Source organism: Mytilus galloprovincialis, chromosome 10, assembly GCF_965363235.1.
Source record: "Mytilus galloprovincialis chromosome 10, xbMytGall1.hap1.1, whole genome shotgun sequence".
NCBI classification, from domain to species: Eukaryota; Metazoa; Mollusca; class Bivalvia; order Mytilida; family Mytilidae; genus Mytilus; species Mytilus galloprovincialis.
In genome coordinates this window covers 45,723,978-45,748,060 of record NC_134847.1, presented here as the reverse complement: position 1 = coordinate 45,748,060, position 24,083 = coordinate 45,723,978, and the positions used below count along the sequence as shown (strand labels likewise).

At 31.0% G+C, this 24,083-nt stretch overlaps 2 protein-coding genes across 5 annotated transcripts in view; one reads left to right on the top strand and one right to left on the bottom strand.

The window, feature by feature from the left end:
* LOC143047638 (ATP-dependent RNA helicase DHX33-like) overlaps positions 1-7,182 on the bottom strand; it is a 29,817-nt gene extending 22,635 nt beyond the window's left edge. The window contains exons 1-7 of one of the 2 annotated variants that reach the window (XM_076220811.1): positions 7,090-7,182; positions 3,830-3,901; positions 2,890-3,047; positions 2,004-2,054; positions 1,333-1,404; positions 552-661; positions 179-296 (exon numbers count right to left, since the gene is read on the bottom strand). In XM_076220811.1, the coding sequence (XP_076076926.1) occupies positions 179-296; positions 552-661; positions 1,333-1,404; positions 2,004-2,054; positions 2,890-3,047; positions 3,830-3,896 (576 nt within the window). In that variant the 5' untranslated portion in view covers positions 3,897-3,901; positions 7,090-7,182. Of the gene's footprint in view, positions 1-178; positions 297-551; positions 662-1,332; positions 1,405-2,003; positions 2,055-2,889; positions 3,048-3,829; positions 3,906-7,089 lie in introns of both variants that reach the window. The other variant, XM_076220812.1, reaches the window with a different exon arrangement.
* A 193-nt stretch (positions 7,183-7,375) lies between these two features.
* The window catches only part of LOC143047637 (activating molecule in BECN1-regulated autophagy protein 1-like), a 37,063-nt gene continuing 20,355 nt past the window's right edge, over positions 7,376-24,083 (top strand). The window contains exons 1-7 of one of the 3 annotated variants that reach the window (XM_076220808.1): positions 7,376-7,469; positions 15,197-15,378; positions 16,232-16,290; positions 16,851-17,034; positions 18,792-18,967; positions 19,754-19,852; positions 23,268-23,386. In XM_076220808.1, the coding sequence (XP_076076923.1) occupies positions 15,256-15,378; positions 16,232-16,290; positions 16,851-17,034; positions 18,792-18,967; positions 19,754-19,852; positions 23,268-23,386 (760 nt within the window). In that variant the 5' untranslated portion in view covers positions 7,376-7,469; positions 15,197-15,255. Of the gene's footprint in view, positions 7,470-14,322; positions 14,342-14,375; positions 14,542-15,196; positions 15,379-16,231; positions 16,291-16,850; positions 17,035-18,791; positions 18,968-19,753; positions 19,853-23,267; positions 23,387-24,083 lie in introns of those variants that run through there. The other 2 variants (XM_076220810.1, XM_076220809.1) reach the window with 2 other exon arrangements.

The following is a 24,083-nucleotide window of genomic DNA, read 5'->3' as shown; positions in this document are numbered from 1 at the left end:
ACACAGATATACAGGACAGCCAAGGGTTCACGGGTAACATTTCATGCCCTCTTAAACCAAGCGGAAGGGGCATACAAATTAATAATCAAAACAATGGAAATGTCAAAGACATACTTGTGTTTGTAAAACTGTGAGTTGGGATGAATTGTTATAACAATAAGGACAAACCAAAACAAACCTTTAATGGCTTCAGTCCTTTCTTTTTTCGATCTCTTTGTGCCTTTTTAACAACTCCAAATAAGACATCTGTGTGAATTGTTCTTTCATGAGCTTCATCTAGTACAATTATTGAATACCTGCAAGTATATTCATTTATCAATCATTCTTATTTAATTCACATGTTTTCAAATATAAATAAAACATATTCATTATCACTTTCTATTCAATATCATTATCAACATCACAATAAAGCGACGACACAAAAGGGTACTTTTAACTTTAGCGCAATTCTTAACACTATGACGGATACTGTTAGTTGATTTAATTCTACATTAGCTCCCTCAGAAGGTACTGTCTCATCAGGAGAGGACTTATTATAACAGACCACTCACCTCTTCATAAGTGGATCTAATGTTGATTCCCTGAGTAACATACCATCCGTCATGTATTTAATTTTGGTAGATTCTGATGTGACATCTTCAAATCTTACTGAGTACCCAACCTGTAATATACAAAATGCTATTTTTAAAAATTACCAACCATGCTGACTATTAAAGGGCTTCATGGTGACATGTTACGTAATTTCACCTTGATCTCTGGTAGGTTATAGTCCAAAGTCAATTACAGTACATTTCCTGACATCTGTAAAACACCACAAATATTTTTCTATTTAATCAAAATTGTGAATATATAAAATTTAAATGATTAATTGCATACAGTTGGTAAGATTTATGAATTATCTCCCTTTGAAATTATGCATCATTAAACACATGCAACACATAAATATAGAATACATAAACGTTAATGTTCTTCTAAACATTAATATTAATGTTTTGACAGTATTCTCCTTTATATATATAAAATAAATGGGAATTGTGTCAACTGTTATAAAGGGATATAACTCAGGAGCTGTAAAAGTGAAGCTACCCAAATTTGTACTTGATCTGAGTTTTGTGGTAATTACCATTGTGCACAACTTTCATTTTTGTCAACATTTGGTTGACACAAACTAATGTTAGAGAATGGAAACGAAAATTCTTCCATACTTCCATTTGTACAGGGGAATAACTAGAGAATGGTAAAAGTGATGCAACCACAATTCAAACTTGGCTTTGCTTTCATGTAATAAGCATGTGTGTATAAGTTTCATAACATTTGGTTGGCATCACTTACCAAATGCCCAAGTAGGGTACCAGATTCCTGAGCAACTCTTTGTGATACAGTTATAGCAGCTACTCTTCTAGGCTGAAAAAAGAAAATGAAAAACAATTGTTATGGATTTTAACTAATTTTGAAAATACTTCTGTAAGGGTGTAAATAAGAAAAAAAAGAACCTTAGCATTATACCAGCAGCCAAGTAGAATGAAGAATCTGATATGCTTATTTTCTTAATATTCTAATGCCTCGTTCACAAGTACATTTAACTCGAATTGAATTTGCAAATGGAATTCGCTAATCACCTTCACACACTCTTCCTTTTTAATTCAATTGATTCGAATTAGGCTAAATCGCATTATCCAATTCGTATTAGAAATGCGTTTTTTTCAATAAGAATTAAGTTAATGTCGTTAGGACAGTAAAGCAAATTTGACGTGCAGTGCAATTTGAATTATAATTTACGTTTGGACATAAAACGTCTCGAATGCAATTTAAACTAATTCAAATTAGTTAATGCGAATCGAATTTGAATTACGTGTGACTGCAGCATCATAGTACAAACCAGTTACCCTATTGCTAAACAAATTTCTATTTCAAATACATCTTGGCAACAAGGGATACAATTTGCTTAATATTACAGTAGAGTCAGGGAAAATCACATAATTGATTTAATAAATATTTTTTACCTGAGTCACTGCTATAATTGATCCTCTGTGGACTCCTGCTTCATGCAAAAACTGTATAATGAAAACAATCAAATTATATTCAAATGAATTTAGAATTTTTAATGTATTTTGGATTCATTTATGTTTGGATGATTAAAGAGTGGTTGTATTTTCTTGATATTGGATTTTGTGGTTTTGCCAAAGAATGTATACATTTTACTAGTCTTTTTAAAATGTGTATCTTATTGAAAATTTAGTGTAATGCATTGCCTATGCCCATTCAATCCATGCACCTTGGTATCCTATAGATATCAATGAACCCATGGTATTTGAAATTTTATCTACAAAAAAAATATGAGAAAAGATATATTTCATAAGGTTTCCACTTTATATATCTGAATATAGAATTAACATGATTAAGTGAACTAGAAATATTTTGGTCAATGAATTTATCAATGACAGCATTTCTCAAAAGACAAAATGCTAGATTTATTATTGTAATTTTCAGAAAATCCTATCGAAATTCAACTTGAGCATTTTTAATCATGCAAAACATATCCTCAATTTCCCAATTTTTTTTTTGAATTAAACATAGTATACCTTTGTGAGATGGTGTTGTAAAAATCTTTAAAAGTTTACATTAACATACATGTAAACCAACTTATTTTGGCGAGCGATTTATCTTAGCGACTTCCGCAAGAAGAAAAATAACGTGAAAATAAATCATCGTGAATATTTAAAACTAGCATCTTTTTTTTTATTAAAGTACATTTAGTAAATTAGAAAATCATGAAATTAAATAGATGCGAAGTGGACTAGAAAAGGTCAAAAGCAAAATAAAGTATCTGCGAAATTAAGTTGGTTTACAGTAATTAGATTTTATTTTTTCTGTTCCGGTATTTGATACCTGGGGAATCTGGGTAGTTTTTCCACTTCCTGTTTCTCCAATAACAATGGCAGTGTCCAGGCTTCTGATTTGTTGTGTAAGTTTGTGTTTGGCAGTGAAAATTGGAAGCCTTCGTCTTTCTTGTTGCAGTTTATAATTATTAACAAATCCATTTTGTGCTGAAAAAAAAAATCATACTTGAATAAATCTTATTAAAAGATTTTTTTTATTTACACCTCTTAATTGCCCTAAGTCATATAGGTGAGAATCTCTATCAATCTTAACTGTGCATTAGAATATCATTGAAACATATCAATTCACAAACTGTAGATTTGGGTGATGCATACTGATAATGATTTAGATTTGGTTGAAGGCCTGATGGAAAATTTACTTAATTCATGATATTATTGCTACCTTTTAAAGGAATTGTTTGTATACTTGCAAGTCAGTCATTCAAAAAGATTTTAAATTATAAGAAAGAGCTTCATTCTGAATCTTATAAAATATCAAAACATTTCCTCAAGTATATGTAGTAGAAATGTAATACAAATTTTATTACAAACGTTTCAATATTCTTCTGGGAAGATTAGACTTAATAAAGGGGAAAAAATGTAGGTATATATATATATGTATAATCCAGAATAGATTTTGTACTGACTCTCATCTTAAAAATATCCTGTTTACATCATTACAAGGGTAAAGGAGATTTAGTACATGTATGATTGCCGACGAGACAACGATTCATCAAAGGAAAAAAGCACAAGATTAAGCTCAGACATGTTTACAGTTTTGAACACAAAGATTTAAATGAATTGATCGAACTGTTGTAAATTGATAATAATGATAACAAAATCTCTTTCAAACATGGTGAAAATAAATAAAAATATGGCATGGCACTTATCAATGCTTATGTGCACAATTTGAATTGAATTTTCTGTCCAATTAAACTAATCCAACATACATGCATGACTATGGCTGTGTTGACTATTCAGCTTCTTCTTTTTGAAGGGTGGTTCTTCACTTGGCATTTTTCCTGCAAATTTCAAACAATGTGTTAATTAGTGATATGTTAATTGTGATTTTATTGTATGTCTTTATCATTAAGTAATAAATTTATTCACTAAATATGACAATTTCAGTGTTTAATTGACGTTTTATTCCCCATCTGTTGACATTAAATCATAAAACAGGATGCGGTACTCATGTTCTAAGAAGGCAAATTTGGCTACACATTCCCACATGCAGGGTCATGCAGACAGTGCCTACCTTATAGTCTACTCTCAACCTCTGAGAAGAAGTTATAATTCATGGTACTCACAAGTTGACCAGATTAAAGCTACCATTAGTCTGATAATTTATGAAACCATCATGAGAGTAGAAATGCCCTTTACCACCAGGCGTTAATTGGTCATTATCTGCTACCATTAGCATCAAATTTGTTAAAATTCAGTGATTTGTAATATTCTTATTGAGATTTGTATTAAGTCTGAAATAATTATCATGATTATCCATTAAAGTTATTTATGGAAAGTTCAGAATTGAACATGATTCGTCAATTTTTTAACATCACCATGATAAGATAGATAGTGTACATTTTAATGCCATGCACCTAAATTCCTAGAATTACCAACCGTTGTTCGTCATGATGCTGGGTTTAGTCTTAATATACAAATCACCGTTTAGTTCAAATAAATATGACCTCTTGAAACTAAATAATAGTAAATTAAGGGGAAATATTCATGATCGTAGGAAGGCGTCACAGAAGACGTCATAACCATTTCGCCTAGGTAGGGTTAATGATTTGCATAATCCTTAAGCTTGGTAGGGTTTAAAACTATCTGTATCTGTATGGGTACATTGTAGTTAACAATGCTGGCTTTTATACAACGGGGTGAAGGGGCTGTAGATTTACTGACGTTTCATGAGAGCAGATTTTAAGCTCTGTACGCCTGTTGCACGCACAATTGGTGTCCTCTAGATGGTTCTAGTTAATAATAGTGGACACAAAGAATGAGTTTGAATGTTGCGGCGTTTTATCAAAGCAACTAGTATTGTTTCTCACTTGTTTTTCGATTGTGGATCAGTGGAATAACCTGTCAGAGTTAACTGTGCATGTGTGATGGCAAATACTTTGAATAATTTTAAGTCTGCATTAAATGGCGAAAATTGGAACCAGTATAAATTCATATGTTAGTGTTAAGTTTTTTTTAATAAGTCTAATTTATATAAATATATTATTATGAGACAATAAATTGCATTACGAAATTCCAGTATGAGGGGGTCAGTAGAAGCCGTCTATGGTCCGCAAATATCAAAATCATCAAAAGGACCTTAAGAGCTACGTTTTCGCAGCTAGCTAATTCAATGACCCATAGATAAAGGTATAAAAGTAAAGGTATGTTTGTTGCTTGATAATTTTCAAATTTTTTCAGTGCTGGCTGGCTGATTTTTAACAGTTAAAAAGTCATCTGGATCAATAGCAGGTACATGTAGCAGCCCCTCAACCACCTTATACAAAAATTTAAACCACACCATATTTATAATTACCTTAGACAAGTCTTAGCTCTTAAGGTCCTCTTGATGATTTTTGGCAAAAAAAGATGACAATAGAGCTACGTTTTTGCAGCTAGGACTAGTCCCAGTATGTATCCAGGTGTGTTGATAAGTCGTTATCTTAAGGCTATTTTTTTCTTATTTTTTCTGTAGACTTAGCTTTCATTTTTTATTACCATGCAATGTCAAGCTTGGTAACTCATAATTGTTTCTCAGTAACTCAATGTACGATGCTGTCCCATACTGAACCTTCTGACCTTGTTTGTTTACAATCAAATTTCAATGGCGTCAAAATCATGTGATGTCAAATCGTTATACCAAATCAAATTGCTCTACTGTCAATTAGGGGATTTTTCAGTCTACGGCAATTACGTTATTTCTTTGTGGGATATTGCTTTAAAATAGTTTGCAATAATTTAGGGTTTTATTCAACAGGAAACCTCATTTTTTTACATTCCTTTCGACATCAAAGGAATTTTGAATGAATATTTACCTACAGTCATGATGGTTAGAATATCGATCTTTTTATTATGAATAAAAAAAAAAATCCATGAAAAATAAATGTATATTGTTTTTTATTAACCTACTCTATATTCCTGTACAAAATTATGGCATGGACATCGTTTTTTCATATAGTTTTCCTCTCATTTTGGTTGGGCTTTTTTCGCGGGAAAATCATAAAAGACGTAAGGAGCATGTCATTTTAAAATTCCTAAAAATACGATTTGCTTGACCTGTATTGCCTGCCACAAGATAGATGACGCTGAATGGAATGTACACAAAGCAATGGAGGCCGGAAGTGGGATTTTGTGAAGTTCTAGAATGTTTTTAGACATTCAGAAGTCGGGATTGAAACGGGCATTAGAAAATTGGCATTTTTTACCAATAATTGAGAACAACAATGAAAACTTACGTTAAGAAATATTTTTTTATTCAAAAGTGCAGAAAAAACATATTCTGCACTGTTTTTCTACGCCGGAAGTAGCATAGTGACGTCAATGCGTAGTTTCCCAGTGTGTTAAGTTCAAACACAAATACCTAACGAACTGACAAGATGAACGATTTAAGACTACGGTAGGATATGTATGTACTTCGAGATTCCGCCAGTTTAGACGCACGCCTTGATTGACTGCAAGGGTACAGCAGATCCATGTACACTCCCTAAGGATTAATGGAGATGTGTCCTTTACAATATTATCCCCCAGAACGATCCCCACCCAAGGGAGCGTGTAGAATACCGGGAAGTCTGTTATTATGGTGGAGGAAGTCGAAGTACTCGGAGAACCACCGGGCTTCTCTGCGGGAACAGAAAACCCGAAAAGATTTCAGAAGATCAATCTCCAGGTCAAACTGGGAACAACTTTGACCTACCGAGGCCCCGAAATATCCAATCTGGTTTAAACTCCGGTCTTGATACCAGATATGTGTGTGGGAGGGTAAAAATCACCCTACTAATGTACTGAAAATTCGACGTCTCGAGTGAGAATCGAACTCGGGACTTTCAGCACTGTAGTCATCGGTCTTAACCACTAGACCACGAACCCACATGTAGTAAATATATAAAAAAATATCTTCCAAAGTATATTTTTATACATTTTTTTTTAAACTCTTTCACGTAAAAGCTAGATACTGCAAGAACAGATTTACTTTATATGATTGATTATATACCTTTATTACAACTTAGTTTCCTATAAATACCATAATCAGAAAACACATGGTATAGATTTTTCACAGCACATGTGGGTTATTTACAAAACATTCATCATTATAAAAGACAGATTTTAATTGTGATGGTGTTTCGTTCAATAAATTTGAGATTATCTGTCTTAAATCAAATAAATAGTATGATGCTTCATCATCAATTATTCGATCTGAATTTAAAGACTTTAATGATATATTGTTGTCAATATATTTTAAAGCAAGCATTTGGAAAAACAAAAATCTATCTTTTCTTCACTCCCAAATCAACATTTCCTGTTTGTTGGGGTGAAAAGTTCATTGAATGATTTAGGGCTCTTTCGCATTTTACTGGGATATATTGCTTAATTGTAAGTTATCTTTTGACAGCCAGTGATAACCTCTTATACTTCATCAGTTTAAGTTTTGATTAGAAGCTCGTCTTATTTGAAAATACAATCTTTGTCACTCTAAAATCATATGTTTTGAGTGACTCAAATCTGCTGCCAGCTTGAGTGCAGGTTATTGAAGATATGCAGGTTATATAAACACTTTACCAAGAACACTATTACACCTAAGATTTTAAACAAATCACAATTAGATATTTCCCTTTATTATGAAGCCTTGTTTTATCTGTGAAAGAGAAAAATGGCCATATGAATTCTACATGTCATGTAGATTAGACATTAGACATTATTTTATTAAACCAATCATGGGCCCTTGTCGGGCAAGATACAAAAACATCATACAATGATTATAGAAACATTAGTGAAATACACAATATTATAAGTAATATACAAATAATAAATTGATAATATGAGCAATGTAGGATATAATTAAGGTAAGAGGCATTGAGTGCAATGAGGTCGATTTAATATTAAAAGAATATGATATAAAGTTTATTAATACGGAAACAAAAAGTAAAAATAGAACCAGGAATATAGTATCTCATTCTGCAGTAGTTCTCCTCATGACCAGTGCACTGCAGTGAGGGACTTTTACATCACAACAATGCAAAGGTCATCAAGGGGAGATCCTTCCGAACTAGCTACAGATACATGAGATTACTCCAATAGTGATTCTCCTCATGATTAATGCACAGCAGCAAGGGTTGACATTGCTACTGGACAATATTCATCAAGGGACGGTGATCTAGAACTCACTATAGAGAAAATATAAAGTTCAAATTACAAGTAGTAGAGGGAGATAAATCCCATTAAAACTTTTCATATTTCTTAATGAACATGCATAATTCTGATAATAAATTCTCATCTTCATTATTCATTAACCATATCAGTTTTTGGTTAGGGTCAAGATTTTTAAAATTCTTGCAGCAATTATTTATCATTGTTATCATGTCTTTCCTTTGGTCCGATAAACTATCACAGTTGAAAAGAAAATGTGTTTCATCTTCGACCTCATTACTACAACATCTCTTACATATTCTATTGTGTCGGGGAGTATTACTATATCTACCTCTCTCTATAAGTAAATGGTGAGCAGATATGCGAAATCTTGTTAGACTCCGTCTATCTTCAAATTTTTTAACAATATTAAGATATTTTTCACAACCAAAATTTGATTTAAAGGTAACATATGTGCATAGTTTTCCTTCTGAGTGAGTTTTGAGATTTTTTTTCCCAATCTTTCAACATGGCATTTCTTAGTTTTCTGTTGTCAATTGGTTTAGCCGTGTCTGAGGATATTTGATAATTATTAATCAGTGAAAGAAGTTTTTCAGATGACATATACCACGACGATTTCTTTGACTCATACAATTTTTTTGATTCTATAAATGCATTATATAACAATGGAAAGTTAGTGTCTGATTTTTCTAGTCTGTAATAGTATTTAGTCATTGCTTTAATCATGTTAAAATATATTGGTAGTCTTCCCAACTCAGTTAATACTGCAAAATTGGTGCTTTTTTTTTGGAGCTCCAAGAATAAATTTACAGAATTTAGTATGAAGTTTTTCAGCAGGTAATTTAGAGTAAATATGGTCAAATGAAAAAATTCCATTTCTATATTTAGATGTACATGTATCATAATTGAAACATCTTATTTTTTCGGTCACACTAATAAGCAACAAGAAGAATTATTTTAGCGACAAGAAGCGACAAGAATTCATATTTTTTTTTTTTTTTTTTTATAAATATTACTTATTCCAAATAAAAATTAAAAGTATACGCAAAAAAAAGTTAATATTGATAGAAAAAAATTGAAACATTTATTTACATGATATTTTATCATTTATTATGTGTAACAACAAGCATTACGTTTAACCTGTCGTGTTATCATATTTCTTTTACTTGTGTTTTAGAACAGTAATATATTTATCTTACAATTTGTTTTTTAAAACTCTCTTTGTACATATATTATATAAAATGCATTATTTGTGCTTCATTGTCAAGAAAATGCAGACACAAATTATGAAATACAAAGAACTGACATCAAGAAAGAGGAAAAGAAAATTAAAATGTGAATATTTTTCATCATTTTATTTTGTGTATTGCCTCATTAAACGGAATTTATTATGTCTAAGCATATTGATTGAAGATACATGTAACAAATCAAATCAAATCAAATAATTTTATTGGTGTAAATTCCTATACAGAAATGATACATGTACCAGCCGACATTTACAAAATACAAATACAAAAATAAACAAACAAACAAACAAACAAAAAACAAAAAAACCAACCAAACATATTTTCTCAATGATCATGATAAGAGATACATATTTTATATTTACATTGCGTGGAGGTGTTATTCATACAATATTATTAATCCAAGCTATTACAATCAGCTTTAATAAGTACTATAAAAGCTCTTAACAACATTATGTTTGCTTTAAATGAATGTAACATGAAATTAGTGACAATCTTGAGTTTTCGACAGGTGTTCACTATTTACAATGATTGTATATTCTGGCGTGTGTGATTGTATAGTCTGACAAAGTATAAAAAATATCAATTTATTTCTGCTCGTTTATTAAAAAGAATGTTTTCTTGTCGCTAAATAGTCTTTTTGTCGCTAATTAGCGTTAATTAGTGAGACCCTATTTTTTCAACTTTCAAAGAAAAAAAATGAAATACTTTTAAATTACTATATTTTTGTATAAACATGGAGCCATCAGTAGCCCAATGATATAAGTCGTTCACCTACAGCAATCAATATCTATCAATACTGTGGATGTGACATGTGCCCTTCATTTTACATGTACATGAGGGGGGGGAAGGACCTTTATCTGGACTCAGGGACCAGGTGTTTTTGAGCTTGGGATTTCGGGATTGACCCTTTCAGGATCAGGGAATTCCTTTTATCGAATTTCAGGATGGCAGGATTTATTTTATTTAAATTTGGGACCTCAGGATTTCATGTTTTTAAGTCCAGGATTGCGGGATCAGGGCCCCTCCTCCCCTCCCCCCCTTATACATTTTTGTAAATTCAATTCAACAAGACATAAGTAAATTCTATGGGTACCATAACATTCAAAGTATATTATATGAATACTATTACATTTTAAACTCATATTGATACCATACACATCACGATTATTCTAAATTTTCATAATTTTACTTTAAACACACAATCACCTACATGTATATAACATGTATAAGATGTATGTGTATATACATAAGGGGCCAGCTGATGGAAGCCTATGGGTGCGGGAGCTTCTTGCTACATTGAAGACCCATTGGTGGCCTTCGGCTGTTGTCTGCTCTATGATTGGGTTGTTGTCGCTTTGACACATTCCCCATTTCCTTTCTCAATTTTATATAAATACAGGTCAGTGGTTATCCTCAGACACAACAACTTCTATCATCTGAAAGACCAGGTACATTAGTAAGTCTAGTGACATCGCTGTTAAAAGAGTCAGCTTGTTTTATACGGACATACAATATAAGTTGTAAAACTTGTTTTACAATCCACTATAAATAAATATGTGTAAACTATGGACATACATTTGAGGAATGCACAAGTTTACGAATTTGTGTGTTCACAGACGTAGACTTAGATGGTATCAGCTACATGAATAGTTAATCCAGACTTTTTAACTGTTCCACTCTTAACTTTGTCTAGTTTGCATGTAAACATGGTAAAGACTTAAATGAAGGCTGTACGGTGACCTATAGTTGTTAATTTCTGTGTCATATGGTCTCTTGTGGAGAGTTGTCTCATTGAATTGGCAATCATACCACATCTTCTTTTTTTAATACTTATCCAGGACTTACGATCTTCTATCTGGACACACCAATGTGTAAACCTTCATTGTATACAGTGCATTCCACAGACATGTCCTGAGTCTTTTCAAAGTGATTTCCCAGAAATCACCCTTAAATTATCTGATTGAGAACTACAAATGTACATGTATTAATATAACTGTCTTGAACATGGATTGTACATCTGCATTGAGCATTTTCATCAGTCATTAAAAAGAAAATGACAAAAGTGAAATAAAATTATTAAGTGAGTTCATATAAACATGTACATGTAGTAAGAACCATTTCGTTGACAAAACCCTGAACACATTTATAAGTTTTCTTGTCAATATTTTTCTACCAGAAATTGTATTCCATTTTATGGTTTGTACTATGTACATTTTTGTACATCCCTTTTACATCAACAGGCTAATTATAAGTGTCTCTTGCTATGCATGCATCACAGGCCACGCAAATCCACAATAGGGTAAAGGATACAATCAGTAAAATTGAAAATAAGACAAGTGTTCTGGTACATTTTGTGTAAGTGTAAATGTATTTAAAGATCTTCAAGACAAAACTGCAAAACCATAGCATGTTGATGGTAAAATTGAACAAAGACACATCGGTCCAGTCAATCAATTGGGGATGATGACTGAAATATTGTGTATTGTATATTTCAGTCAATCATCTTAACTCTAAATCAGATCTGTGCTACATTTTGTAACGCTGAAAAGCAACCAATTTGGAAATCAAATATTACATTTGTCATATATTCTATACTTCTAAGTTCTTGTTTATTGTAAATATATTTTTATCGACTCCTAGGAGTCGATATTAAGAATTGAACGATGGACAGTTAGTGCGTGAATTTTTCTTGCTACCTGATTGGAAGATATTATGAGACGTGAATAATCAAAGTTTATTGATTGGTTAGGACAATCCAAACCTAGTAAATGTCCTTCAATCCCGTAGAGTATCGGATTTGTCCTCTCTATTTTAGCAATTAGATTTTGCCTGGTCATTAATCATGCATATTCATGATATTGGTACACAGGTAACTTTTATCTATAAATAGTCGAATCTTCTAGAGTTTCGTAAACAACAACGTTAAATGATATATACTACTTCATAAAGTGTGACCTCACCTGTGTGGTAAAATTTGTTGATTGATGCACGTGGCTATTCTAGTAAATGAATTAATCTACAAAGCAAGAGCACTTTCCATTTTCCTCAGCTAAGAGTCGACTAGCCCTTTTTGAAAGGCTAATGCTTGTATTAATTAAAATCATTGTAACAAATTCATGAAACTCAACCCAATTTTACATAAACATAAGTCTTAAAGCTTTTAGGTCAATTTCATGTTGATACAATTGATTAATTATTAGGATGCAGAAACAAGCTGTTAGCTTCTGTTGCTCTATTCACCATGTTTACTAGCGCTTAGCTGACCTTCTGTTTTCCATAGCGTTCTTATAACTTATGCTAAGTTGACTGGGATATGAATCAGTGATTGAGTGACAGAACATTATCATTACTAGAAGATGCCCGCGAAATTGTGATACAATTGAGCAAGTGTTGAAACAAAGAGTTTCAGGTTAAATTCACAGGCTGTATGTCGACTGAGCATGCACGAAGGCGTATAAGACATCGATCGATAATGGTCTATGATAGTGGATATTTTCTCAAAAATTGGAGTTTTCTGTGGAAAAAAAGATTGTTTCAAAGATAAATTTAGATAGTTCAGAACAATACAATGTACATTTATAAACATGATAAGGCATATCACAAATATTTTCGACTTTGTATGGCTTCAGAGGAGTTGCGTCTCAATGAAATCTGTCTCTTCCTTTAATAGTATACATGTACATGTAGATACATGTACATGTACTTGAAATAAATATAAAAGAGACTTGCAAGATGTTCTTTTTTTATGTCTTCAAAAAGGTTTTGTATAAATGAATTCTGTTTTTTAAGAGTACAAAAAATAAGTAAGATATACATTTTTACATTGGAATGATGATTTTTTTGTTGTTGAAATGTAAATCCTATAAACTCTGTAAATATTTGTCCCCCAAAATGTCCAGCAATTTGGTGACATTATCCTTAGTGTAAACATATTTGGTTTTAAAATCAGTGAATTTCATCACAAAGTAAGATTCTGATAAGCTTTAACAAGAAATTTGTAACTTAAATTCTTATTTTTTTTTAACCCTGTTACATGTCATGCAAGTAAATGAAAAGATATATTCAACCTTCAATTGAGCATGTGCAGAGTATATTGTAGAACAATCAAAATTGTTTATACACGTAAAATTGCAAAATTGAAAAAGGATTGGAGCTGAAATTAACATGCTAAAGACCATAAAGTACTGTCATAGCGAATTGTTTTAGGACTAGGGTCTAGATTAATGCAACTTCCATCTAGTTTATACCACATCAACCCTAAAGGGGAATACTGTCCATGACTTGTTGCCTAAATTTGTACAAGTAAAGGAGTAGGTTCACAAAGGGCCTATGATTTTGATTAAATCCATGTATTTAAAACTATGACAAAATAATAAATATTTTATGAAGAAATATTTGTGATATTTGCTACTATATCATTTGTATACGAAATTACTTCTTTTAGGCATACCACATTGTTATTACACCCAAATTCTATATTATTTGGGTTGGATTTAAAAATGTAAGCTATATACATGTATTAAGGAAATGGTTATATTTATTTTACATCTGTTGTTCACCTGCATGTGATTAACTATATTGTCAGACTACTGATAGTTTCATTTCTTACATTCACTATGTATTGATTGAGATTTTGTGGCTGGAGGGTATAGATGACCGTGTCACGATGTCACAACGGTCAAAATAAATGTTGTATTACTTGTTATCTCATTGATCTTCATTATGTCCATACATTGGTTTTATAATTATCTAGTACATGTTCTCATAATACCAGATTTGTTACAGGAAAATTTATTTATTTGTACATGTATGATTCTAATCCTCAGAAGAGATAGACTTTTATTTGAAAAGGTATCATTTGTTTTGAAAGTTTTAAGGGGATTTATTGACCAGATTTAGTTTGATTACTTAGTGTTGCATAACTGTTATTTATGTAACAAAATGTGTATTAACTGTGGTTAATGAGCCATGTAAATTGAGGAAATGAACATTGTTAGTATAAGTAATTTTGGAATTTATATAAGGAGAAAAGCCTTGCAATGAAAAGAAAGGTAAATTGTATATATACCAGTAAATCTTTTTCAACTATTTTAATGCACCCACCTCTAAAAGGTGGGGGTACATTGTTACCCATGTTATAAATAGTTGACATATCTTCCAATTGAGAGTTTTTAGTCCAAGATTTATTTGGAGGGTATGGGGATATATTTGAAATAGTTCTATTATATTGTACCATCAAATACAAATATGTATTGTTGAATATTTGGATTATTTTTTTTAAACAATTTAAAAAAGGATCCAAATACATGTATTCAACGATACATTTGTACTTGCATTTAATGGTACAATATAGAATAACAGGCTGTTCATTTTATATGCTTGCATTTGTTAATTCTTCTACTTTTCAGTATGAACCTTGGTATACACATGATACATACATAAACTAAAAATAGAAAAGATATTTTTCTAGACATTTTAGTTTCTTAAATTTTTTGCCAAAAGTAATCTTGAAGACATAGATGTAAGAATGTAAATCACAGTACCATGGTGCTGAAAGAGAAGTGTTAATTTCTGCTGACTTCTACGGAAAATACTTTGTATTGTATACCTAATTAAAGAAATAAAGCCAACCTTACCCTTTTTAAACTCATAATAACTATGACAATCTTTTGCCATGCATTTATGATAAAAAAAATTCTTTTACAGAAGAAAATGGTTCACAAGTACACCACAATGGAATCGTAAAATAAAGAAATCAAGTGGAAATGTCTAATATTGCTAGCTATCTAAGCAAAAGAGAAATAGGATCAAATAACAAGAGATGGAATACAAAAGATAAAGTTCAGGATTACTTTGATGAAATAGGCAGTAAACCTGTTATAAATAAGGTAAGACAAGAACAGGATTTGTTTAGATGAATACATGTATATTCCTTATTTTGATGAAAATGTATGTATAAAATTAAGGATTTCTATCAGAAAATAAAAACATTTTTAAATACAGTAACCTGCCTAATCTGACACCTGAGTATTCCAACATCCTGCTTTAACCGACACAATTTCATGGTCCCAAAATATGCCTATTCTCTACAGACAAAACCTGAGTATTCTGACACCCTGCTTAATCTAACATTTTTTTCTGGTCCGCAGTGTGTCAGATAACACAGGTTACACTGTAGAAATAAAAATAGAAGTGGAGTACACAACAATTACACAGCACCACATAGGTTTTGAACAAATTAGAAAAATGTATAATCCTGTATTCCAAGGCCCTACCTGAAAAGATATCTTATTCACAAGAATGAGCCATATTTTAGGTAAAGATCGTTTTAGGTTTGGTAAGGCCTTGGCTTATGTACATGTCTTGATACTGAAGTCAAGATCTAAAACGGGTCTATTTTGATAATTTTTGCAGTAAGCATGTATTAAATGCAAGAAATTTGAAGCCCTAATGCAAATTTAATGGAATAATATCTGGCATGATTGTAGTCTAAATAGATTTTAAAAAGTATAAGGTATGATAATGGCCATATCATTCCTTATCCTTTATGCGCTATTGTGGTCACATCAACTTGAACTTAAGTATATATATGTTCATTACATACAATGTGAACTTTTTAAAATATATGCCAAATGAGTGTTTTGTTACTTTGGTTGGATTTTAACTTCCTTGCTAAGCGAATCTTTTTTGAAGCCTATATATTTTTATTAATGTGGAAATTTTACTATTTTTTTTTTGTAGGCATGCTCCTTGTCAAGACGATGTAGGGCAACATTTCTTGTAGATTTCAGTTGTGATAGGTAAGTACCTGTATATATCAAATGTGATATCACAGTTAATTTATAAAGGACAATCAAGGTTTTTGAAAAATAAGCAGGCACACATTTATATTTCATTGCAATTTTATGGTAACTTGTAAATTTACAATATGAAGGTAGAATGCTGATGTTTGCTACAAATCTTATAAGACAAGGTCTAAAACGTTTAAGTGAAAATAGATGTCATTCTATGAATTCCCAACTGAGTTACACAAGGTTTATTAACAGAATAAGCATCTCATACTATGCATGGGATTCATGTTGTATGAAATGGGATATGCAGTTAAGATACAATGTTTACAGATTTTCAGTGACTTAACTTTACTGTAATATAATTACCCATAGAAGAAAAATGTATGTTTTTTAGTCTAATTTGACCAAATGTGAAATGTATCTAAAAGTGCACATCCATATTTTTGATAAGAGTTTTGTGTTGTTGAGGTTATTTGTTATGTTCATTTGTTTATCATTACTTTTATCCTTTTTTGTCAATCATTGAAGATAAAAAGACTATTTTACTATATATTATCTTATTTTTGTAGAACTAAAATAGCATCAACTCATGGTGACCATAGTGTAAGAATAACAGATGAAGCAACAGGAAAATGTACACATGTTCTTGAAGGTCATCCAAGGACACCATGGTGTCTGGCATTCCATCCATCATCCAATCAAATTGTAGCATCTGGATGTCTTGATGGAGAGGTCAGAATCTGGGACCTCTTTGTAAGTTTTTCTATTTCATAAAACTTACATTTTACATTAATGCTGCATTTGATTCAAATTGTTACGGCTTTGAAAGATAACTGAGGGATGTTAAAACAGTCTGAGAGATCCATAATTTCCATGAAACTTGATTTGACAATAATCTATATATAGTTGTCCAAGTCAGTCATAATGGAATTTTGTAAATTATTACAACTTTGATATTATTTTAACTTTGAATGTTAAATTGCCAAAAATTCATTATTCTGTTAAAGTACCAGTATTTATTTATTTATTTTTCAACAACTCAAACTTTGTTGAAAGAAATAAGTCTGATAAGTTTAATATTGCCTATAAAGCAAAAAAAGCTGGAAAATAAAAATTTCAGTATTCAAAAAATGAAGTTGTGAAGTCTTTAAAGTTCTTGTACTGAAAATATGGTAATGGAATAGTTCAAATAAAAATTGTATCACACAGCTAATATGTAATGAACTTATTTTGACTTTTGACATTTAGGTTTCTTTCTTAGTTATTGATAAATTGGATTAGTGTTTTGCATAATATATTTATTAACTAAATTATGTTGCTAAGAAAAAGTAACAAATGTTTTGTTTACTCATGTATTGTATTCAGTTATGCACAATATAAATCAATGGAATTATAACAGAAGAAATTAAAAATATTCCACTTTTTGAACTTGCAAGGGTTCATAGAGTTATTATATATCCTAATACAATATTTCAAGAATTTGGGGGGGACTGCCTCTCCTGACTCACTGCAAAAATGAATGATCTATGAATTATCTTTGTTTAAATGTACGTTTGATATTTAAACAATAGAATATTTTGAATTGATTTAAAAAAATATTCAATATTAAGAGCTTCAAAAACTAGATTCAAACACTTTTAAATCTTAAGGTGGTACCTAACACTTTAACTAAAATTAATTTGGCTCGTTTAATTTTCTTAAAATTTTGACCCTTTGACAAAAATATAAAAATTTCAAAAAATTTGAACCAACCGTTTTATCAGAAAAATTACACTGGTTATATAGCAGTTTGACAAACACTTATTTTGATCATTGAGAAGCTTAATATTCCCTTATGAACACAACGTCATTAAAACGTTCTGCTGATTTTACAGAGTTATCTCCCTGTAGTGTTAGGTACCACCTTAAATTGAAGTTCTGTGTGATTTGCACTTTACTTGATTTACTGTAGATTCAATACTTTTCAAGCAGTATAAATATTTGTGGATTTTATTGTTAAAGGCAAACACAAGTTCAAATACTCAGTGAAATACAAATTTCTTGTGTGATGCACTTTTCCAAATCATGAAGTCAGGTATCCACAACAATGCATTTTTTGTCTTCAATTCATAATATATAAATAACACATAGCTGATTGATGATATTGCAGATTATTACCCTGAGAAAATATTGTCAACATTGGCTTCACTCCTGTTGACAATGTTTTTCAGAGGAGTTATAATCTGCTCTAGCTCCCTCTTAGCTATATGTGTTATTTAATTTATGATACTGAATGTCTTATCATTATTCTCGTTTAAACTTTATTAAATTAGTTATTATCTATGAAGTTGTTTACAAAACAAAGTTACAGTAGTACAAAAAGTATAGTAAATATATATATATTGGTTCCTTATAAGAAAATGAATAAATTCACAGTGATTTCTATATAAGTAAAAGGTACATCCGACCTTGTACCAACACTTATCTCAATTTATTGTAACATTTACAAAATCAATTTTTCTGATTTATAGGGAGGTGGTTCAGAAGTATGGAGATGTAAGGAACATACAGTAATAGCCTCCCTTACATTCCATCCCACGGACAATCTGTTGGTGTTTGCTGCTGGAAACTCTGTGTACTTCTGGGATTGGACTAAGCCAGAACCTTTTGCTGTTTGTAGTACTAAACATGATTTTGAAAGAGTCAGGTAACTAGAATCAAAATTTGTATGCCTCCGCTAAGGACATTAATGTTCTATGCAAGTGGGAGCATCATTTGTGTGCATTCCCCAGTGATTGTTAGTTGTAGTGCTATATAACATTCAGGACACTAATTTGAATAATTAACAATTAAATCAGTTAATATAGGCAATAGATTATTTTCATATTACCAACCTTTAAGTCTGGATTATATGATTTTCAATAGGTACCAAATGAGCAACCAAAAGAAGTCAAATGAATCATATAGCCATGCAATTAAGGGGAAATTTTTTACTGTTTTCTGAATATTTTGTCGTGTTTAAAAAAATTTAACAAAAAATTTCCCCCCAAAATTATACCAATTGTAAACTTGAGTTTACTTCTCTTAGTTGTTCTTACTTGAACAAGTACCAGAATTTCCTACCATAGAGTAAATAATATGTTGGAAATGAATAAATTCCCAAGTCAAAAGTCTGTAATATGAAAATAGCCTATAGAAAAATGCATATAATGCAATACGTCAATGTGATACTGTAGTAAAAACATTGATTTGAAAGACTTTAAAGATATTACAGTAGACTCCACCTAATCAGATATCGGCTAAACAAATATATCGGCTATTTTAATATTATTTCCAAACAATACAGATTGAATCGTTATACAGATCTTACTTTTTTCTCTGACAGAAAATTAATACATTTTTGTAACAGTTTTGGAATTCATTTATTTATATGTACAATTCCTTGAAATCTTTATATTTCCTTTTAAATTTTTTTTCATGATGTTTTTTTCAGATGGGTGAAGTTCCATCCTCATGGCCATCATCTTTACACAGGAATAACCAACACTGCTACATTACAACAGTCTAACTCCTCTAGAGTCTCATTTATAAGGTAAAACACTTTTCAGAGATACTTGACGGACATTACAAGCAGACAAACATACTCAGATACTGTAAACCAACTATTTTTCAAGCGATTTATTTTCGTGTCCATCAGGAATATATAAAACTTGGATTTTTCCTTACTTTACTACATCTATAAAATTTGAGAACAACAAAATTATATCACAGAAAAAGGATAGAAAAGGCTAAATACAAAATAAAATTTCCGCAAAATAAGTTGGTTTACAGTATTTAAATATATTTTTTGATTCAGGACATGTTTGAGTTTCAAATAAATATGGTCTAGAAACATGTTTGCTTCTAGATTTCTTTGGAGTTTTTCTGCATCATTTACATAAACTATCATCTCCTCTTATTTATAAGTATTTAAAAGTCAAAATCAAATTAGGAAGCAATCATATTCTCTCAGGGTTTTTTTTTCTGTTAGATTTTTTCTGGTATGTACTGGTACTGGTACTCGTACCGTAAAGCGTGTTATTTTTGAGGGGTGTACATTTTGCTTATTTTCGCAGATAAAAAAAAACGTCAAAAAAAATTCCCCCAATTTAAAAATGCTCATGCTAATGTATTGTTAAAAGTTTTGAATCTGCCAAAATAATAACCGCTAAAATATTTCATATATCTTATTCAATGAAAATCGCCAAATTTTTACACCCGTGAAAATAACCTGCTATACAGTATCTCTACTGGGAGAAAACTATATAAGTTTGATTAACTTGTGTCTCCTCTTTTGCATATTTAAGCAAATAAAATATGTTTTAACTCATATCTCTTTTGCCATAATACAGAATTAATATCATTAGTTTGAAATTTCGAAAATACACAATGAAATAAAGCACTGTTGTCACTCATGAAAACACATAATGTGTTTAGAAAACATAAGCCATCAATCTTTGCATATTTGATTAAAACATTTACAATAGAAGGATTAAAAAAAATAAACTACTTCAAATTCAAATAATTATTGAGAGGTTTTTATACGACCGCAAAATTTGAAAAAATTTTCGTCGTATATTGCTATCACGTTGGTGTCGTCGTCGTCGTCGTCGTTGTCGTCCGAATACTTTTAGTTTTCGCACTCTAACTTTAGTAAAAGTGAATGGAAATCTATGAAATTTTAACACAAGGTTTATGACCACAAAAGGAAGGTTGGTATTGATTTTGGGAGTTTTGGTCCCAACATTTTAGGAATTAGGGGCCAAAAAGGGCCCAAATAAGCATTTTCTTGGTTTTCGCACTATAACTTTAGTTTAAGTTAATAGAAATCTATGAAATTTTGACACAAGGTTTATGACCACAAAAGAACGGTTGGGATTGATTTTGGGAGTTTTGGTTTCAACAGTTTAGGAATTAGGGGCCAAAAAAGGGCCCAAATAAGCATTATTCTTGGTTTTCGCACAATAACTTTAGTTTAAGTTAATAGAAATCTGAAATTTAAACACAATGTTAATGACTACAAAAGGAAGGTTGGTATTGATTTTGGGAGTTTAGGTCCCAACAGTTTAGGAATTAGGGGCCAAAAAGGGACCCAAATAAGCATTTTTCTTGGTTTTCGCACCATAACATTAGTATAAGTAAATAGAAATCTATGAAATTTAAACACAAGGTTTATGACCATAAAAGGAAGGTTGGTATTGATTTTGGGAGTTTTGGTCCCAACAGAATAAGGGGCCCAAAGGGTCCAAAATTAAACTTTGTTTGATTTCATCAAAATTGAATAATTGGGGTTCTTTGATATGCCGAATCTAACTGTCATGACTGTGTATGTAGATTCTTAACTTTTGGTCCCGTTTTCAAATTGGTCTACATTAAGGTCCAAAGGGTCCAAAATTAAACTTAGTTTGATTTTGACAAAAAATGAATCAGTTAGGTTCTTTGATATGCTGAATCTAAAAATGTACTTAGATTCTTGATTATTGGCCCAGTTTTCAAGTTGGTCCAAATCGGGGTCCAAAATTAAACTTTGTTTGATTTCATCAAAAATTGAATAAATGGGGTTCTTTGATATACCAAATCTAACTGTGTATGTAGATTCTTCATTTTTGGTCCTGTTTTCAAATTGGTCTACACTAAAGTCCAAAGGGTCCAAAATTAAACTTAGTCTGATTTTAACAAAAATTGAAATCTTGGGGTTCTTTGATATGCTGAATCCAAAAATGTACTTAGATTTTTTATTATGGGCCCAGTTTTCAAGTTGGTCCAAATCAGGATCTAAAATTATTATATTAAGTATTGTGCAATAGCAAGTCTTTTCAATTGCACAGTATTGCGCAATGGCAAGAAATATCTAATTGCACAATATTGTGAAATAGCAAATTTTTTTTTAATTAGAGTTATCTTTCTTTGTCCAGAATAGTAAGCAAGAAATATCTAATTTCAAAATATTGTGCAATAGCAAGATTTTTTTTTAATTGGAGTTATCTTTCTTTGTCCAGAATCAACTTAAATCTTTGTTATATACAATATACAATGTATATTCACTTTTTACTACCAACTGATAAATTAAAATAATCTTTACCATTCAGTGATAACAAGCAGTTTTTTTACATCTTAATATTTTATGATGTATTTAAATGAGTAGTTATTGTTGCAAACTCCATTAGAAATTTTAATTGAGATTAGTTTTGGAATAAGGGAAAGGGGGATGTGATTAAAAAAATTGGTTTCAATTTTTCTCATTTGAAATTTCATAAATAAAAAAGAAAATTTCTTCAAACATTTTTTTGAGAGGATTAACATTCAGCAGCATAGTGAATTGCTCTAAGATAAAACAAAAATTTTAAGTTCATTAGAACGCATTCATTCTGTGTCAGAAACCTATGCTGTGTCAACTATTTAATCACAATCCAAATTTAGAGCTGAATCCAGCTTGAATGTTGTGTCCATACTTGCCCCAACCGTTCAGGGTTCAACCTCTGCAGTCGTATAAAGCTATGCCCTGCGGAGCATCTGGTTATTAATGCGAATAATGGGACTGAGTGAATATAACAATAATAAAAACTCACATTCTTATATCTGATTTCTGTCTGCAGATTTTCCTGACGTCGCAATAATTAATTTCACATTTTTGCCCATATTTGAAAGATCGCAATAATAAATGAATGCAATGTTTTCTGAATTAACAGTAGTTAATTTTATATTACGTAACTGCATGTTTATGTTACTATATCAGGAACCTGACAAGTCATTGTTTTTAATAGTATTTTTTTTCTCTGTTTTTTTTGTCCTTTTGGGAATTATCTATTATATTGGCTAGAGGTTATAAAACAAATATACAGCGCAAAAAAAATAAATATTGTTATATAATCAGATCTAACCATAAGGAATTGCAAAAGGTGCAAGTCCTCAAAATCGAAGAATTTGATGAATATGAATAATGACGGAGTTTGGGTTTTTTTTTGTAGTGGAAGACCCAGTTTTGTACAGAGAACAAGAGGCTTAAGTAATGTATATGACAACTTGGTCGAATGTTTTCAAACTTATCAGAGAGATAGAGTTATAAATTTGGCCACGGCAGGATCAGGTAGGTTGTAAGAATAATTTTGGGGAAAAGATGAAACCCTATTATTCCTTATATGTTCAAGTCCTATTTCTATACTGATAAATATTATCTAAAAACGATTTTCAAGCAATGGAAAATGTATTGACAAATATGTAAAGGAATAAATTATGGTTATCATATATTTATAAAAAATCACCAACTGTCACATATAAGAAAATCACAGTACATACATGTATTTGTGCTTCAACATTATGAAATGTTTGTACTTGACACTGAAACTATGTACATGTAATCTTGAAAGTTCTTTCCAATCTTAAATATAGTAATCATTCCTTAAGGTTTTAAGTATAAAAAAGAAGATGTGGTATGATTGCCAATGAGACAACTATCCACAAAAGACCAAAATGACACAGACATTAACAACTATAGGTCACCGTACGGCCTTCAACAATGAGCAAAGCCTATACCTTGGCCTTGATTACCAGTACTGTGGAATCTTTTATTTTCGTGGGTATCAATTTTTGTGGATTGAGGAAACTTGCATTTTCTTTGATATTTGATTTTGTGGTTTGCTGATTTCTGTGTACAAAATCTATAAGAAAGTTGTCATTCCTTGAACATTTAATTTCGTGGTTCGTCTTTACCAACGAAATCCACGAAAATTGGTATCCAACGAATAATAATGAATCCACAGTAACTAGCGTCACTGCTTTGTATA